The sequence below is a fragment of the Lytechinus variegatus genome, chromosome 13, assembly GCF_018143015.1.
Source record: "Lytechinus variegatus isolate NC3 chromosome 13, Lvar_3.0, whole genome shotgun sequence".
Classification (NCBI taxonomy): Eukaryota; Metazoa; Echinodermata; class Echinoidea; order Temnopleuroida; family Toxopneustidae; genus Lytechinus; species Lytechinus variegatus.
Genome location: NC_054752.1, coordinates 24,463,105 through 24,477,341, shown reverse-complemented (window position 1 = coordinate 24,477,341; position 14,237 = coordinate 24,463,105). Strand labels below are relative to the sequence as shown.

Below are 14,237 nucleotides of genomic sequence, written 5' to 3'. Positions count from 1 at the left end.
GCCAGTGTCATGAGTCACTGGACACTCTCTAGCATAACAAAAGAAGTGCAATGGTGCACATCCAAATACAAAGGACTCCCTACAGTGGGTACCTGAATTAGTTTTAATGATACCCCTATTAAGGTGGGAAATAATTGACCAATAAAGAAAGAGAAGGAAGTAGAGCTAAACAATTGGCCAATGGCAGAGAGGGAAAGAGTTTTTTGGAGAGGGAGAGTGAAGTTGGCATACCTGTAAGTAGAGTGAAACATATATAGATACGTTATATTTTGTAAATACAAATACATGTACTGGATTTAAATATTGAAATAAAAATATCATTTTAACTAGATTTTTGGAAACAACATTATACAAGAAAAAGACAAATTTACATGTGCAAAATAGTTACAGGGTGGAGAAATTTATGCTGTTCCAGAGTAGGCCTATTGCATTTTTAGCGATCATAGATACATGCACTAAAGCAGTTCCTTAGACTCCCATTTTAAGACCATTGTTTACATGTACTGCCAGAATCCCCAATTTTTGTTTTGGTGCAGCCCCTCTCCCCCAGGGAGGCGATTGCAGTGAGAAATTGGCGCTGGCCATGTTTGCTGTTGTGCATTTGTTTTTGTGTAGATCTATACCCACTGAACATTGAATTTTCCAAGTTTACTCATAAGCTTTATGTGAATCCAAACATCAAAATAGTCTTGGCATAAGAAATGATTTGAAGCTGTTGGCACCCAACCATAGGTTTGTGTAGAATTGATCTAATTCTATGCATAGAAAGAGAGATAGAATGTTGATAAGGCCATGGCAAGGGTCTGAAAATAAAGAATGCAAGTTTGGTTATGGATGGCTCAAAGTGGCATAATTCTTATCAATAATGTTACTATTTTTAAATGCAGGATTTATCTATGTTTTACCAAACCACCTTAATTTCTGTTCTTATTAATATTGAATTATCTAGCCCCCTTGTTTTGCAGTATTAAATTTCAAGATTGATTGTGTAAGATTATAATTTCTCGAAATTGAAGTAGAGTGTTTAAATATTTGGTCAGGTTGTTGTCCCCGAACTTGGCAAAGAGCACATTGCGAAATGGTTAATAGCAGAAAAGTAGGCATTACAGGTGCATATCCGATTTAATGTAAAATACTTGTTAGACAAGATAACGGCTTAGAGAAACGGGCCTAAGAGATCCGTGTGTTTTTCAAAATATTTTTTCATAACTTTTTCCGTATGCAGCTATTTTAGTTTTCTTTTGGTTTCATACATTTCAGATTAAAAACCCTTCTTTAGTATGGCATCCACCTACATCGAGGGATTCCATGACCTCGGCATGGTTGAAAAGATGTGCTATACGCCTCTCGGTAACACCGGTATGAAACTCTCTTCCATTGGTTTTGGTAAGTTCCCTGTTTGTGGAATGCATACATGTGTGTAGTTGTACACATTGATAGTCTTGATGCCTGTATACCTCTTTCATCAAACAATTTAAAATATATTTTCAAGAGGGTGTGGGGGCACTGTCAGGTTGACATTGTTCTGATACATAGATTTTCAAAATGGACCCTTAACAACAGGGAAAAAATTACAGGGAGGGGGGGGGCTCAGGACCATCAGGACGATTTCACCCCCAAATTCTCAAAAGTGCCCTGGAAGAGCCTCATACACTGCAATGCTAAAGCTTATCCAATATAGCAGTTTGAAGCAGTTGATTTGAAAAGTAGCCCCCGAAAAAAAAAAAAAACTTATTATTTTTTTCGTGTACTAAACAAGTAATCATCCATCTCAGAAATACTGAAACAAGTCATTATTGATATTTCCCCCACCCAAAATAAAACTAAAATATCCTTCTTTTTATGATAGATGAAATACATGTATGTGATCTTTAGGCCCTACTCTTCTAGCAGGGAAAGACATGACATGGTGGCTGGAAATTACATGGTGGCTGGGGGGCTATTTAGCCCCCAAAATAAAAGTGCCCTGGAATCCTTCTTTTTATGATAGATGAAATACATGTATGTGATCTTTAGGCCCTACTCTTCTAGCAGGGAAAGAAATGACATGGTGGCTGGAAATTACATGGTGGCTGGGGGGCTATTTAGCCCCCGAAATAAAAGTGCCCTGGAAACTATAAAAAAGGAAAATCCCAATTTGTTTAGATGTTGAAGGCAGCGTATCCAAAGTTGCTGGTTGCTGTTGAAAAAAAAGCCCTTTCCCTCTGATTTTAGCATTTTGATGCCCTTTTTGCCAGGACCAGATCCAGCCATATTAGTTTTGAGGGGGGGGGGGCTATTGTGCAAAAGCAACATGGCCCTCAAATAGTATTGTGTTTAATCTTGCGAGATATGCCACTACTTTACTGTATGCACTTTACTTGGCCTTGCCGTGAAACACCACTCGATTTAGTTCTTGTGTAAAAGCCTGGTGTCCACCTTTTAAAACAGTGACCCTCCCCCACCCTTTGATTTTGTGCTATCATGAATTTGAGGATGTTCTTTGGAGAGTAATCCTATTGAACCGCTTCTTGATATTCTTCTTAAATATGAGAAGAATTTGATTTAGCTCACTTTATTTCCATCTTTTCCTACTATGATGACTCTGCCTAAATCTCTTGGGACCACATTCACCACAAAAATGTGTTCTTGACAAAATCCTACAAAGAAGATGTTATTTGTTCTGCATATTTTGGTCTGAAATAATTCTTTTGACTTCTTTGATTATTCAACTTGTGGAAGGTCAGTCTATGCAGAAACTACTATACATGTTATAGATGATTTGCTATACATTTTTTGGCTTTAATATCTTATACTGTATGTCCGTTTTCTTAATTCATTTGCTTTTGTAACCTAAGTTTTCATATTTGCTTTGATAATTATATATACTAAGTAGCCTCAAAATAATCACTTATTATTTAAGGAGACTTTACCTCACAACTCACAAGGCCACTATAAGCCAGTTCGTAGTTCCTTTCTGCGCATGATCAAAAGATTCTACGCATGATCAGAAGAAGGTCATTTGCACTGAAGTGAAATGGTGCTTTAAAATCTAATGAGATAAGCACCAACTTTGATGTCTTGATTATTCATATATTCTTTTGAATTGTCGTTTCCATTTACATCCACAAAAAACAACAATGCTTTCACGAACGACTGGTATTTCACAATTTGTCAAGTACATTGTGCAACATGCTAAGATATGCATTCAAAGTAGGAATGCAACAAATACCTTCATTAAGTGTTCATTGGTATGCTATTCTAGTCACCTGGTCTATTCAATTTCTTCATCCTGCTATGTAAGGCTAGCTTACGTAATATCTTGCTTTGAAATCTGCCTATCATGATGAAAGAAATGAAAGGTCATTTGACCAAAATTGCCCATGAAGTAACTACGAACTGGTCTATTGGCTTTGATGCAAGTCCTCCTCTTCATTTCTCATATTATTACTGTACACAGGCCTACACAGTAGCGGACCGTGACCCAGAGGAGACAAAGCATTGGGGGGCACTGCATTGTTTGTGAACATTGCAGTGCCCCCTGATGCTATGTCTCCAGTGGGTCACGATCCGCTACTGGGCCTACATGTAATTATTCATGAATATCATTGTATTCATTTTAACTTTTTTTTCCATGTTTACATTTTAAATTATTGATGTTCATAGTGAATTTTTTAATGTACAGTGTCTCTTTATTCATTGCCTCTTTTTTTTAGAAATGAATAAATAAACTGAACATGTAACTTTGCATGCTATTTCAGGTGCTTCACCATTAGGAAACCCATACACCGTCGAGATGCCCAGTGACGAGGAACATGAGGCCTGTGTCCTGAAAGCATTGAAGAGTGGTATCAACTACATTGACACGGCTCCTTGGTATGGACAGGGAAAATCAGAAGAAAAACTAGGAAATGTATGTATTTGCCTGACTGCCAGGTTATCTGCCCGGTCATTTGTTTATTTTTTATATGCTGACCGACGATGGCATCTCAAAGCACTTTGGCCTGAATACACAGAGGTGGTTCTGAAAACTCATGGTTGAATCCATGGTTTATGCAGATTTCCTGTATGAATAACGCTTAATTTAGCACGTACCGGGCATGTGTATAAAAAAATGTCCAATGCTGATGTGTGCTTTTGTCAGATTGCGCCAAACTGATGCCTGTTACAATGGTAAGATACGCTATTTTATTCATGAGTCCATTGTTTGAAGAGTTTACTTATTAATTCAAAACAGTGGACTCATGATAGCATGGATAACCATAGCGACAGGCATCAATATGGCACACTGACAAAAGCGCGCATCAGCATTTGACATTGTTTAATATACGCGGTAAAATAAGCGTAATATGTACAGGAGTTCTGCATAACCATGGACTCAACTGTGGGTTTTAAAAACCACCTTTGTGAATTTGGGCCTTTGTGTTCCTTGGAATAGGCACTAGAAGAAATATCAACTATCCACAAGCACATTGGCTGATTTTAAGATTGTAGAAAACCATCATGGCTGAAACCAATTGGTCTACTATGAATTTGGTCTAATCTTAGCTTAAACAGTGGATTCATTAATTCAAAACAGTGGACTCCTGAATGAAATGGAGTTTTCATCCATGGCAACAAAAGTGAGCATCAGCATTAATAATAGCCAATTTTTATAAAGCGCTTTTCCCAGAATGGCCAAAAGGGTATTACAGCATGTTATTACCCCAGTCATTGGCACGAAAAGTGCACAATTTCCACTCCTGGGGTGCATTCCTTGCATTCCTCGCAGCCACATTATGGCGCCGGCAAAATCAAACATACAGTATCTTTCGCATCCTACCGGGTCCCCATTTAGCACCTGGGTCGAGAGTGGCAAAGTGTGGATTAACGCCTTGCCAAAGGACGCTAGACCGCAGTGGGATTCGAACACACTACCCTCTGTTTACAAGGCCAGAGTCAGAACCACTACACCATGACTCTTCCACATTGGACTACATGTTTGTACCCGTACACAGTAAAGCGTTATTTGTGCAGGAAATCTGCATAAGCCATGGGTTCAACTGACAGTTTTAAAAACCACCTTTGTGTATTCTTTTGTTTATTTTTCTAGTAGTTCATCTTCTTTCCTTCTGTTCAGTCAAAATATCAGTTCCTGAAGATCTTAATAAAAGATGATGATAATCATAAACAGTTCTTGATAGCGCATATCACATATAACATTATGATGATAACGTCTCTATTTGCCTCCAAAGTACTTGGATATTATTACCCTGGCTTTAGCTTGGGGGCCATAAATACTTTAACAACACACACTCATTTGAAGGAATTTCTTTTTACCGGGTACCCATTTACCTCACCTCGGTCAAGTGCAGCACAATGTGGATAAATTTCTTGCTGAAGAAAACTATGCCATGGCTGGGATTCGAACCCACTGCCGTCATTTCATAGTCAGCAGACTAATCCACTGGGCCACAACACTCAACGCTAGGACCCATATTCATGACTCTAAACCCCATATTCTTCATTCGGGTATAATTTTACTGTAGGAAATAGCACAGTAAACACACATGTAAGAAGCATAATATACTTGTTGTATTATAATGCAGTGTAAACAAAATTTTTGACATTTTCTGCTTGCATAATTCAGCACAAACCATTGCCTAAAAAGTGTAGTTACTCCTGGGATCTGAAGATTGGCAATCAATCGCTAAATGAACTGACCAATCAAGATCAAGTTTACATGCAAATTTGGCAGAAATTACTGACCAGGAACCAATCAGAAGTATTCTTTCATATTTGCAATTCATTGCAAGCCTTTGTGTTACGGAGCATGTTATATCCATTCCAATCTTCTTTTCTTTTTCACCAGATTTTGAAGGATGTACCACGAAGCAGCTATTACATTTCTACGAAGGTGGGGCGGTACGAGAAAGACGTGGAGCGCATGTTTGATTTTTCTGCTGAAAGAGTGACGCGGAGCGTGGATGAGAGTCTGTCTAGGCTTGGCCTTAGCTGTGTCGATATCATACAGGTAATTCAGCTTTCTTTCATGTTCATACGACTTTCAAAAACACTTTCAATCTGCTTTTTGACCAAAGATATCATGCCACTTCAATAACTCATCTTATCTTAATCCAAAATGGCAGTGTTTGGTGTTTTCATTGTTCCATGAAAATTGCTCCTGCAAAATTTGCTCCTAAGGAGAATCCACCATAAAAAAATAAAGGCTATAAACTCGAACCTACCCGAGAGTCCCCAGGTTTTAGTGATACATTAAATTTTCACAGAAATTTATGAAGAACACAAAATTCATCAAATTTCAGGGAAAACAATTTTCAATCCCCCCAAAAAATGAATCCTGCAAACTACATGTACCTGTAGTGATAATAAAATAAAAATAAAATCAAAATAAAATCCAATGAAACCAAATTGTGCCTAAGTTCAGAATTATGCCATTAAAATATGTTTGCAGTGCTTAGCATGTTTGCCAAGTGCACTATTAGCAATTTCATTAATACACGTTTTGTTCATGTCATTACAGAGCATGGAATGGGGGGTAAACTGAGGTTTCCAACCATAACCTAACTTATCATTCTGAACCAAAAATTGCACAACCCTAATCCTAACTTTGTATTTTCTATTAGTAGAGTCCTGAGCAATTGTCTCGGGAGCATGACATTACCGGGATGTTTCAGGTCCCCAAATCAATTGACAGTCATTCAAATTACAGTTGATTGATGGTCTGCTTCTTGCTTCACCAAATGTGAATTGATTTTCTTTCTTTTTTTTTAATTGATCTTTCTCTTGTAAATTTGCATCTTAAATTTGCAATTGATTGCAAGTGTGTTCTTGCAACTCTCCCTTTTAAAGACATGCCTTGAACAGTGATTGTGTGTCCTGTGTCTTTGATGCTATTGTTTAGTTTCTCAGTGTCTGTTTCTGAGGCTGAGACATTGGCAATCACTCAAACAAAGAGGTCACGTTGAATGATTCAGTCTTAATGCTTGACTTCAATCTGTGAGTGTTGGGTGTCTTGAAACATGTGTGTATCATAAAAAAACAATAGTACCAGTTACTAGCAAATATATATCCTGAGGGATGATTCACAAAGATTTAAGTATAACTTAAATCTCATTTAAATGCTGACGCGTATCTTAAATACAATGTGCAATCTAATTGATCAATAGTGCGTGTCCTTTTTTGCATGATCTGACCAATACAGTTATGGCTTTTATACCACGTGCAACTAGGCTTTTAAGTGCGACTCTAAGTCATTCTTAAATCTTTGTGAAACAACCCCCTGCATTGTAATTTAAATGACTGGTCATGTGATTGATTTCAGCCAATCGTTTGATTGGGATCCATATCACCATTTGAATTTACTCTAAAAATGAATAATTTGTCTTCTTTCCCTAGGTACATGATGTTGAATTTGCTGAAAATCTTGAGATTATTTTGAATGAGACTCTTCCAGCTCTACAAAAGATCAAGGAGGCCGGGAAAGCTAAATTTATTGGTATCACTGGTTATCCAATCAATACACTAAGGTAAGTATTAAGTGTTTTCAAGTAAAGTGTTAAAAGCTAGATTGATTGGTGTCAGTGGGTATCTAATCTATCTGCTTGGGTAAGGGTAGCCTATACTCTAGGCAGAGGCTGCAGCAAAATCTGTGCTCTTATGCTAGATATAAGCAAGTAGAGATGATGAGTAGTAGAGAGACTCGACGTTTCGGACAGGTTGACTGTCCGTCTTCAGGAAGACGGACAGTCGAAACGTCGAGTCTCTCTACTACTCATCATCTCTACTCGCCGACTCAAGCCAGCATCTCCTCATCAGCTCTACTACTCAAGCTGTTCTCACTCAACATTCCTTCTGGTTTACAGTCCTTTTCAGGACTATTTTCAAGAAAGAATACTCTACTCTCAAATCTCCACTTTCTCGCCTATCCACTTCTTCTCTTCTTCTATCCACTGTTCCTATAACACTCCACATGGTGTACCGTAAACCACATCAGCAATTGTACATGCCACCATGCAAACCTTCAAACAACATCTAGATATAAGCAGTCGTGTTCCGAATGTGGCAAGACTACAGCAGGACCGAAGCAACATCCACCTTTACATATGTTGTGTTTCTTTGGGTGTTCTTTGCATTTTTTAAGGTAAATGTACTGTAAAAACACTCTTGTCTTGCTCTAGTTGTTGTTTTCCTTTTATCAACCATGATTCGGAACAAATTTTCGTACAAAAGACTTCCAGCAGGCAATCACCGATAATAAGAGCACTACAATAAATTTTCTTTTGAGAGTTGGCATATTAAATGTATGTCAAGTTTCTAATAGGGTAGGTTATCACAATGTTTGCCAACATGATGCAACATTTCATCCTGCGACAATAGCTCCTCCCATATTTTCTCTAAAGATATAGAGTGAAGATAGGGGTTGTGGTAGGGCTTTTCTTTGAGAATGTGAAGATTAAGATAAAGATGAGAGTTTGGTTTGAAGTTTATGACCCTGTTCTCATTACACTTTCTAAAACTAGTTTACAGGAAACCAGTTTGGAAGATGGCTTTGCTAGTGTTCCCATTTGATCACCCGAAAGTGGTTTTCAAAATCACTTCATGTAACTTGATCTTATTGCTATGGAAGCGCTCTCAGTGGAGTGACACATTCCGCACAAAATTCAAAACCGCATCGTAGGCATTCTACACACAGTGTGTAGAGTAGCAGGCTCAAAATGAGCAAAGATCACTTCCCAAAGAACGGTTGTGTCCTCACTTACGCTAAAACAAGTTTAACATGACAAAAGCAATCTTAAAACTACATAGCGAGGTGGCTTTATGAATCGGTTTGCTTCAACCGTGTTCATTACACATTAACCTAATTTCCACTAAACTAGTTTTAGGATGGTAGTGAGAACGGTTTATGATTGGCTTTAATGTGTGGATTTTCAGGTAGAGCAAATGTCGTGGAACCAAATTTTTGGGCTTTTTCTTCTGTCTGATCGAGGCTATAGAGAATACATTTACTGCAGATGTTATCCAATGTATATGGTTGCTGACTTTGTCTTTATGTACACATTACTAGCACTTTAGAAAATCATTTTTGTCTTGCCTAGATAGCAGAGTGAGACTACAGGCGTCAACGTTTAAATCTTAAGTTAAATTTTATCATAAATGGATCTAGTTCATGAAAATTGGACATACTGCTAGTCAGATATTACTGAACTTCCTTGTTAAGTTTCAGTTCACATGACCAAGGTTAAACAATAGGGTCAATGAACTTAGACCAGGTAAGGGGAATCAACATTGAAACCTTAACCAAGGTTAAGTTTTTGACATGTCATCGTAACTTCAAAAGTATATAGACTTGGTTCATGAAACTTGGACAGAAGGGTAAGCAAGCATTACCGAACACCATGCCTGAGTTTCAGGTCACATGATCAAAGTCAAAGGTCATTTAGGGTCACTGAACCTTGGTCATGTTGGGGGTATTTGTTGAATTGCCATCATAACTTTGAAAGTTTATGGATATAGTTCATAAAATGTGGACATTAAGTATCACTGATCATCTAGCACAAGTATTTGGTCACATGATCAAGGTCATATATCATTTAGGGTCAATGAAAATAGTATATCATCATATGAATGTTGTATTTTGGGGAATAATTATTCTGTTATAGTTGTTTTCAAAGTCAACATTTCTGCTATATTGAATTGAGCAATGCAGGTGAGACTACCAGAGGTGCTCCACACGTTCATGAAATTTGTACAAGAAACCACTTTTTTGTATTATTAGTGGTGGTAGTATGATCATTATCATGTCTGTATATTATCTGAAGATTTATGTTTTTACTGTGTTTCAGGGAGATTGTAGACCGGAGTACAGTAAAGATTGATACAGTATTATCATATTGCCATCTTGATATCAACGATTCTTCCTTGCTTGATCATATAGCATTCTTTGAGGTAGGTTCTAAGAGAAGAATTCATTTCAAACGGATGTGGCACTGTTCATTTTAACACACCTTCATCTAAGAATCGGTGTACTAGTATTCTTTAATCTTATATGGGTTTCTTTCTCTCATGGGAAATTGATTTGTGAGAAGCAATGGAAATAGCTGTAATAGAGACTTCTCTGGGGGAAGCAAATCAGATGTATCGGCAAGATATTCTTCGGGCAAGCCTTGGACAGCTGTCAGGCCAGGAAAACTGAGATAATGACTTTGTATACCATAAAGCAATTTTATTTCCAGTAGCATTACTTATTAATGCCTATATAAGGCATTTTAGCAGATCAATAATTGTCATATTTCACTCGCTACTTTTCATCCAAGACCAACAGGGTAAACATTTGCAATGTTGCCCTCCCAGGGCTTTGCCCATAGGAATACTGTACAAAACAGAGGGCAACATTGGCCGTATTTCTGTTGGCCACTCAAGAGTGATAATACTTGTATGAGATATTATTTTTTGTATTGTATTAGAAGTCATATGCACTGCAGGTAAAAATGTGTATACTGTATATGACTTTAATAAATATTCAGCCTGAACAAAATGTTTTCATTTCATATTTTATTATGACAGTAATTTTGATGGATCTTTTTACCATAAAACTCACCCTAAATAAATGTATACTGTATGTGACTTTAATATATGACTTTAACAAATATTACTGTATATGACTTTAATAAATATTCAGCCTGAGCAAAATGTTTTCATGTCATATTTTATTATGATACTAATTTTGATGGATCTTTTTATCATTATATATAGTTTGTGTATGCTTTTCACTTGCGAATTCCATGCGCCTGCATTCAAAATATTGTCCAGCTTGGCTTTCCACAGCTATGGTGTCATGCTTTCATAAAACAAGTCCCTGATTCTGGATTATCATTTTAAAATGCAATCTGATTCTCTTTTTCTTTGTATTCATAGGAGAAAGGTATTGGTGTGATCTCTGCTTCTCCTCTCTCTATGGCCCTCTTAACATCCCTTGGTCCTCCTGTCTGGCACCCTGCCTCTGAAGCCGTCAGAGACACCTGCAGGAATGCTGCCAAGTACTGTCAAGAACATGGTGTGGACATCTCTAAACTAGCCTTACATTACTCTCTGTCACAAGGGAAGGTAGCAACCGTCATAGTCGGTATGGACAGGTGAGGGTCAAAGAAATGTTTGAAGAACTTTTCCCTTTAGTTCGATTTGTGAATGAGGGGTCTTCCTGTGAGACGGAGGGTCAGCAATTCTTAAGGATTACGTTTGTGTACATCAAAAGTATTTTCTGCCGAGCTTGATATTGTAAACCTTGATTACAGTTTAAAGGTGAAAGATAGTACTTGCAGCAAATGATTATTTCATGACAAAGTCTCTTAGATAAAGGTTATGGTCAGAATATTATCATTGATCTACTTCTGGTATATTAATTAAACTTATCTTTGTGAAATCATGAAATCTTAGCTAAAAACCAATAATTCTGATGGTCACTAACACATAAAGTCATATGTGGGACAGTGTATTAATATTGCTTTGAAAAAAACCTGTTGGCATCATAAAATGGCCCATGACTGCCACATGATAAGCCATAATGACATGCATATTAAATGTACTAGTAATGTGACAATAGTATTTGAATGGAATGGGTGGTCAACCCAAACCAAATATAGTCGGGGACCGAAGCCACTTGCTCCTGGGACTGAAACAGGGTTCCCACCTTCACAGCTCATGCGGATGCAAGCTAGGGTTGTCATCCCCAAAGGGAGCCTGGTCAGCTAGGAGCATAGACGGGGGACGTGTCCCCCCTAAATTTGACGAGGGGGGGACGGTCCCCCCCCAAAAAAAAATTTGTTGTTGATGACCCTCTTCTTTTTTTTCTTTTTTTTTTCCAAGTTGGAGTATCGCGATGTAGCGATACTGACTCTTGCCTTGTAATCAAATGGTTGTGAGTTCAAATCCCATCAAGGATTAGCACCCATTGGCAAGGCATCAATCCACACTTTGCCACTCTTCAACCGTGTGTTAGATGGGTACCTGGTAGGCTGTGAACATCAATGTTATCAGCTTAGCAGTTATGGCATATTGACGTTTCATTGCTGAAATACTCCCCAGGGAGTGGAGATTGTGCATACACTGTATGCGGGCAATCAACAATCCAATGACTGGTGGAATGATTTATCTACTGAAGCACTTAGAAACATTGTTCATGTGCAATAAGTGCTATAAAGGTGGAATATGATTATTTGTTAATGCTTTAAATCCATTGCCATATTTTGTCTTTACTTGGATTTTATTGTACATGTATGCTCATAATGTTACCCTTCGTATTTTATCAGAAAAGTGCTTATAAGGCGATGCTGCAATGGCCAAAGATTTTAGCCCAATCGGCCCTCTTTGCAATTAATCTTGAGATTCAAGAAACCCCGTCTCCACCATCGCAAGAAGAGCGATTCCTGTTCGAGCAAGGCATCAATGCATAATGGTCTGACGATGTGAATAAATAATCCCGAGTGCGTCTCGGTCTGCACCTGCGAATTAGCAGGAAAATTTGTGAAATAGCGCGCTATTTTGCAAATAATCCCAAGTTGACTTGGGATTGCAATCTCGAGATTAATCCTACGAACTAGCGCGATAATTGCATCTCCATTACAAACAATCTCGAGTTTGTTTAGATCAGGATAATTTGCCCGATCAGAAATAGCGTGCTAATTTGAAAACTCGGGCTGGTGCAGACGGCTCTATATTTCATTAAGAGTACTATGATATTTCTTTTCCAAACAGACCTTTGTTTCTGGAGCGCAATATGGAAGTACTACACAACAAACTCAGGAAAGAAGAGGAGGAAGTCTTGCAGGAAATCCAAAAGGAGTAAGTTTGATAGCAGATGTTTTGTTCGGTTTTTTTTTCTCCAGAAATGAATCTTTCTATCTTTTTTTGCTCAGAGGATATACATGTACTGCCCTATGGATGCTGATCACAAACACTGACAGATAAATAAACACATACATCTCCTCCCTACTCAAATGTAATTTTACTATACTCTTAAAAAGGCCAAATCCATAATGAAATATCATTTGAATCAATAAATTGAACTTTAATGAGCAAAATCTTTGAAAGAAATTATCATTATTTTAATATCCAATTCTAATGAAATCTAGACTAATTCGCTTTGATGGTTACACTATATTAATTCAAATTAATTGGATATCAAGGCAGGTTTTCCCTAAAAAATAGCCATTTGAGTTTTCAATGAATTCTTTAGTTCTATTTTTTATTAAAAGTTTTCTACTATCAAGATGACATGTGTTTGAACACTTTCATTGTCGTCGTCATCACATCACCAGCATTGCTATCATCATCATCATCACTGTCATCACCATTATCATCATCATTATCATCATCATCATCACTGCATCATCCTCTTCATCTTATCTTTTCATCATCACCATCATCATCATTATCCTATTCCTCCTCATATCACCATCATCATTTATGTAGTTATCATCATCATCAACATTTCCATCATCACGATAATGACCTTCATCACCATCGTCATCATCACCATCATCATCATGATCATCATCTTCACCACTACCACCATCCCATTTTCATCATCATCACGATGAATGAGTGTTTATTTTGCTCTTTATGTGATGTTTCTTTTCTTTTTACAGATTCTTCCCTAAAGGGGTGAGTCGAACCTGGGAAGGGGTTGAGGTTGCTAAGTACCGGAGGAAGCTTAAAGCAAGGCAAACAGAGCTACAGGGTTGAAGCAATCAAAGGACTTGAAGACACCTTCAGAGGACAGTACTGATCAATCTAATCAGCTTCTTTTCATGTGGAAACCGGTTCAAGTGGTAATTTCTTCTGAAATGTCGAAAATGAGAAATGGGTTGAAGTGAAAGTTTGATCAAAATCAAATTTGAAAAAAATGGTTAATTTTTTTTTATTGCAATTGCTTTATCTATGTGGATTTCAAAATGACCTCATGGCATTATGGGTAATGTCTTTATAATTGAGAGAGTATGGATAGATGCTTTTCTATCTCTAATAGTAAAAATAAACAGAATGTTCTCTTTTTTCAAGAATCTTACCTGGATGGACATTTTTTTCATTGAAGGGGTTATTTAACATTACACCTTTATATATATATATACATGTACTCCAAAATTGTGAGCTCAGTGAGCTCTTTTTTTTCAATTAGAGCCATAACTTTACTGTCCTTGAATTTCAATATTTTTAGTGTAGGAACACTCTTAAAAAGTATGCAATTTTTTTATATTACA

General features: G+C 37.3%; 1 protein-coding gene across 1 annotated transcript; it reads left to right on the top strand.

Annotated features, from left to right (window-relative positions):
* The first annotated feature begins 1,269 nt into the window (after positions 1 to 1,269).
* LOC121426210 (L-galactose dehydrogenase-like) lies at positions 1,270 to 13,878 on the top strand. Its single transcript, XM_041622426.1, has 8 exons — positions 1,270 to 1,386; positions 3,741 to 3,892; positions 5,831 to 5,992; positions 7,378 to 7,508; positions 9,825 to 9,927; positions 10,897 to 11,114; positions 12,733 to 12,819; positions 13,626 to 13,878. Exons 1-8 carry the CDS (start codon positions 1,281 to 1,283, stop codon positions 13,720 to 13,722), a joined length of 1,056 nt encoding a protein of 351 aa, XP_041478360.1. The 5' UTR covers positions 1,270 to 1,280; the 3' UTR covers positions 13,723 to 13,878.
* Positions 13,879 to 14,237: the final 359 nt, after the last annotated feature.